This window comes from Rhinichthys klamathensis, unplaced genomic scaffold (assembly GCF_029890125.1).
Source record: "Rhinichthys klamathensis goyatoka isolate OS25496 unplaced genomic scaffold, OSU_Roscu_1.1 h1tg000677l_1, whole genome shotgun sequence".
NCBI classification, from domain to species: domain Eukaryota; kingdom Metazoa; phylum Chordata; class Actinopteri; order Cypriniformes; family Leuciscidae; genus Rhinichthys; species Rhinichthys klamathensis.
The window spans coordinates 246501-252500 of record NW_026607109.1 but is presented as its reverse complement, the minus strand read 5'-3'; the positions used below and the strand labels follow the sequence as shown (position 1 = coordinate 252500).

Sequence of the window (6000 nt, the reverse complement as noted above, 5' to 3'; positions counted from 1 at the left end):
TTGAAATTGTAAATGGTCTGTGGATTGTGTGAATATAATGCATTTAATACAATCTGGCAACTGGTCAACATTAGCAAACATATTGGTCCGATTATTCATAAAGGAGTTTGGGCCATGCAAATTACGGGAGTTTCCCGGGAAAAATAACAAACCGGGAGGGGTCCGGGAGATAGGGCTAAAAAACGGGAGAAACCCGGGAAAAACGGGAGTGTTGACAGGTATGATGTAAGTTCATAAAGTTATAACGTTAGACCGTTTCCCAGAAGGTACACATAACCTTACATACAAAAATAAGTTCAATGAAATAAATGAATTCAGCAAATAAATGTAATTGTACTAAAATGTAAATGTTGGACAATAAATATATAACAGCAATAGAATAGCTTTATAGTAAACTGTTTTTTTTGCAGTACTATCTTATATTAATGACCGTTAAAGCAAGCCTATGTAAACAAAAAAACACAGCCACTGTCCAAAGTGGCAATTATAACGGACAAAGCAATGCATCATGTTAAGATCATCATGTTTGTAGCATTATCCAGGGGATTAAAACGTACAAAATATATTTCAGGCCTAGTGGAGTTGGTAACTAATAATAGTAGTAAATGTGTAAAGTTGCGAAATACTCACTAATGCAAGAAAAAACTACCTCAACAAACTGTTATCTGTGCTGTTGCCCAGTAACTCCAGTTGGAATTTTCACCCCAAAATGGCGGCCGCGCTACCGAAGCGCCACCTAGTGGCTGTTACCAGAAAAGCATCGGACTTTCGCCTCTTGTTCTTCTATACTCTTTGGTTCCGTTCAGAGAAATCTCACGCTTCACCTTGAATTAATTGAATTAATGCTGAGAAATAAACAGCTGTGCTCGTGGATATCTTGTTTACTTCAACTCTAACTTGACAAACTCCATTTTTAGATTTTTATTTTAGACATCCAGATTTTTATTTCAAGTGTGCGTTTTAACTGCCTGTGAACCTGTACTACAGATTTATAGTGAAATTTAGCGTTTTTTGGACTTTTCAATCCTTCAAGAAATGTGTTAATGTTTAAAGAAATTGTTTGAAATATAATTTAAATGGTTAAATGGCTAATGTCACGAGGAATCACCGTTCTCTTGATGTTTTCTGCTCAAACTCAAATCTTCATCCCGAGTTTAATCTGAGTGTTTTTGAGAGATGAACTTGAGGACCTCAGGGAAAGCACCAAATAATATGACCCATTAAATGTGTGTTTGTGTAGCATTGCTGTCCTCGTGGTGTGAGGATCTGGGTCGACTTCTTTTGCTGCGTCATCAAAAAAGCAGACAACCCGATCCATCAGTGGGGAAAAACCCGATGCAGGCCAACATCAACAACATGAAGCCTGCGCTCTCTCACGGGTCAGTTTCTCCCACGCGCACACATTCATTCACAGTTTTCCACTCATTAACTGTTGTTTACATCCTTTTATTATCTCCATAGTGATGCACCATTTCAATATGACTCCGTTTCCTGGCAACAAAACACCAATCAGCCGCCGGGTTCAGTTTCAGTGGTGACCACCGTATGGGGAGTGACCAATACGACACAGAGTCACGTAAGAATGTATTTAAATATGTATTTTTTGTAATATTTAGGAGGATCTGCTGACAGAAATGCAATATCATAAACATAACTATGTTTTCAGTGGTGTATAAAGACCTTACATAATGAACCGTGATGTTTTTATTACCTTAGAATGAGCCGTTATCTACACACACCGCGGGTCCGCTTACATTGAAATAGGTATTTTGCGCCGCCGTGTTTCTACAGTAGCCAAAGTAGGACAAACTACTACAGAGCGCGTTTCGTCACTATGTTGTTCTTCGTGCAAAGAAGCGAGCAACTAACAATAATATTCACAATAACATCGTTTTACTGAATAATTAAGTAAACTTTTTTCCTAATTTATCTTTGTAAAGAAACCGCGTTGCTTAACTGGCTACTCTCTGCGGTCTCAGACGACGACATCACTTCCTGTCGACCACCGTAACTTCTGTTGGGTGCAATTCGCAACCTCACCTAGCCTGGGTTTCCCCATACTGCCTTTGCCAGCGTGATTTTATTAAGATTTTATTTTAGTCTGGATACCATGGACCAGATTTCCGCCTCAGCGAGGGGACCAATCACAGAACCGGGAGGACGCAGCAAGACGATGACGACGTCTATGCGATACACCGAAGCAGTTTGTTTATACCAATGGATCCAACATGGCAGCAGACGCGAAGCTACCTTTCGATGCAGCCTTAGATCTTGTTCTAAGTAGTTTAGAACGCAAATAAATCTCTGACCCATCGTCTTCTCCCTCGTCTCATTTCTGTCGCTCTACATACGTCATCTGGTATAATTGAAACGATTGGCTATGAGCTACGTACAGGCGCATTTGATAGACATTCGTAGCACCCAATAAACGGCTCTGGGCATTCGTAAACCACGCCTCAAATACGAGAAAATGAACATGTGGTTCCCAGACCCCGTCTCAATGTCAGTGAGACGAGGTCTGACGTCAGCCAGGCTAAACCTCACCACTAGATGTGCCTAAAAATTATACACTGCACATTTAACTGAGTTCAGAGCATGTTGCTGTTTGAGTCCGTGTCATAACTGTGTGTGTGTGTGTGTGTGTGTGTTTAGGTGTTGGCGAACCCCATGGCAAACCCAAACAGCCATATGAACCCCATGACTGGAGGAAACGGGGTTATGAACCCGGGACAGTTCACTGCACAGCAGCAGTTCTCCTCAAAGGTTAACCCAAACCAGGCCTACATGCAGCAGGAGATGTACGGGAGATCCAGCTATCCCGGAGGAGGAGGAGGAGGAGGAGGAGGAGGAGGATTCGGGGGCAGGTCAGTGTCTCGCGCTTCTTATTACTCATACAACTTAAAAAAAATGCCTGTCAATTTTCCATCTGTTCTAAGCTACGGATATTTATATCACCTCTCAAACAGAGTACACTACCTGTCAAAAGATTTTTAATGTTTTTAAAAGAAGTCTCTTCTGCTCACCAGGGCTGCATTTATTTGATTCAGAATACAACAACTGTAATATTGACAATTTAAAATAACTGTTTTCTATTTTAAAGTGTAATTTATTCCTGTGATCAAAGCTGAATTTTAGCATCATTACTCCAGTCTTCAGTGTCACATGATCCTTCAGAAATCACTCTAATATGAGGATTTGATGATCAAGACACATTTATGATTATTATCAATGTTGAAAACTGTTTTTTTTTTTCAGGATTCTTTGATGAATAGAAAGTTCAAAAGAACAGAATTTATTTGAAATAGAATCTTTTGTAACATTATAAATGTCTTTACTGTCATTTTGATTCATTTAATTCATCCTTGATGAATAAAAGTATTGATTTATTTTATTTCTTTACCCCAAAAAATAAAATAAAAATTCTTACAGACCCCAAACTTTTGAACGGTAGTGTTTAATGTTACAAAAGATTTCTATTTCAGATAAATGCTGTTCTTTTGAACTTTCTATTCATCAAAGAATCCTGAAAAAAATAGTTTTCAACATTGATAATAATAATTAATGTTTTTTGAGCATCAAATCATCATATTAAAATGATTTCTGAGGGATCATGTGACACTGAAGACTGGAGTAATGATGCTGAAAATTCAGCTATGATCACAGGAATAAATTACACTTTACTGTATATTCACATGGAAAACAGCTGTTTTACATTGTAATAATATTTCACAATATTACTGTTTTTGTTTTTTGTTTTTTAATCAAATAAATGCTTATTTTTGACTTATTTTAAAAACATTAAAAATCTTACCTTTGGTAAATCAAAAACTTTTGACTGGTAGTGTACGTGAACAAATCAATCAGTAAAAACAGTTCTAAACGCTCCCTGTTTTTTTTTTTGTTTTTTACTTTTACATTTTTTTTAAACTACATTTTAATGGTTAAATTCAATTTTAGTAATCAAAAAGCATGTCTAATTAATTGAAATCATGAAACTTGTACAATTTGATTAACAGTTTAAAAAAGTTGAAAAATTACTATGAAATAAAAACAAAATTCTTCAAAATTTCACCAAAAGTTTTCAGGATTCCATAATAATCAAAAGGCATGCAAGTAATTGAATTCATAAAAACAACAATTAATTAAAAAAAAGAAGAAATTCTATAACTTTTTTTTAGTTTAGTCATAAATTAATTAAAAATGTAAAAAAAAAAATGTATACAGTAATGCACGTTACATGCACGTTATACAGTAAATTCAACTTTTTTATGACTGAATTCCACGATTTCGCCTGTTAGAATGCGTTTACTGCAGTCCTAACCTCTCTCTCTCTCTCTCTCTCTCTCTCTCTCTCTCTCTCTCTCTCTCTCTCTCTCTCTCTCTCTCTCTCTCTCTCTCTCTCTCTCTCCTGCAGTTATGGGGGCGGTCCTAACCACTCAGGTGGGATGGGCCTGCCTTCACAGACACGCCCCCCTTCAGACTTCAGCCAACCAGCTGCCGCCGCGGCCGCTGCTGCCGTTGCTGCTGCCGCCGCTACGGCGACCGCTACTGCCACGGCAACGGTTGCCGCCCTACAGGAGACGCAACACAAGGACATGAGTCAATACGGCCCGGTGAGGGAGCATCTATAATCCTGACGCAATTATTTCTAAGTGAAAGTTCAGTTTGAACCAAGCGGCAACCTTCCTGTCTCTCTCTTGAAACCAAGCGTGCCTCGCAAGTGCTGAAAAGTGAAGCCAAAGCGTTTCGAAAGGGTGAATTTTTTTATAGCTCATCCGTTTAAATTATATTAAGCCTTAAAGTTCTGCATTATTAAGGGCTTGGCCACTTGAGTGACAGGTGGATTGCCGCTGATGTCACTACTAGCCGTTTGTCTGCTGTGTGTTAGCGTCACGTCACCTCAGCTAATCCGCCTCACTGCACATTTTCGTTTATCCGGGAGTGATGCGCTGCCAAGATGGCGACGGCCGGCTCCGCCCACTTTGTGCTTTAAAAATGCTCTTCAGAAACACTACGCCTGATGTCACGGACACTACGCCCATATTTTTTTACAGTCTATGGTTTGAACAAAGTGTTTTGTTTGTTTGTCTTCTAGATGTGTTCCTCCTTTCAGATGGGACCAAACCAGGCTTACAGCACTCAGTTTGTGAATCAGCCCGGCCCCCGGGGGCCCCCTGGCACCATGAGCATGGGTCAGCCTCGGGCACAGATGGCACAGATGGGGTCATACGGGGGTCACACACAAAGGATGCCTCATCAGGGCTATGCGCCGCGGCCCATGCAGGGCGTGAAGAGACCGTATTCTGGAGAGGTGAGGAAACCTCATCTTAAGTCATGCACATCACACCAGTCCTCAGGTCTTTACACTGGCTCCCAGTTACATTTAGGATTGATTTTAAAGTATTATTACTGGTATATAAATCACTCAATGGCCTAGGACCTCAATACATTGCATATATGCTAACCGAATATAAACCTAACAGATTATTAGGATCACATCAGTTAGAAATACCAATGGTTCACTCTAAGCATGGAGTCTGCTTCTAGCTATTATGCTGAACCAGCTTCCAGAGGAGATCAGGTGCGCTCCTACAGTCACATTCAAATCCACTCAAAACACTTCTGTTTAGCTGTGCATTCACTGAATGAGCACTGTGCCACTGTTCGTCCGACTGATTACACTGTTTTTTACTTCCTTTTTATTCTAAACTGTTTTAAATATTTTTATTTATTTCGATTGTTTTAATTCCTTCTATGTAAAGCACTTTTAATTGCCATTATTTATATACATTATTTTGGTTAGTTATAGATTCAAAATGCTGTGAAAATGCAAACTGATGAATCCTTCCAAAATGCTCATTTATGCCTGTTGTACCTTTCATTAAAGTTCCTTATAAATAAATGTATAATTAATATGTATTTAATAGTACATAAAATTGCGTGACATATGTACACTCACCTAAAGGATTATTAGGAACACCTGTTCCAATTTCTCATTAA

At 38.9% G+C, this 6000-nt stretch overlaps 1 protein-coding gene across 2 annotated transcripts in view; it reads left to right on the top strand.

Annotated features, from left to right (window-relative positions):
* The window catches only part of zmiz1a (zinc finger, MIZ-type containing 1a), a 62348-nt gene that overhangs the window by 40190 nt on the left and 16158 nt on the right, over positions 1–6000 (top strand). For both annotated transcript variants that reach the window (XM_056241795.1, XM_056241797.1), the window contains exons 6-10: positions 1241–1379; positions 1462–1576; positions 2653–2864; positions 4415–4613; positions 5096–5311. In XM_056241795.1, coding sequence (XP_056097770.1) covers positions 1241–1379; positions 1462–1576; positions 2653–2864; positions 4415–4613; positions 5096–5311 — 881 coding nt within the window. The remainder of the gene's footprint in view (positions 1–1240; positions 1380–1461; positions 1577–2652; positions 2865–4414; positions 4614–5095; positions 5312–6000) is intronic.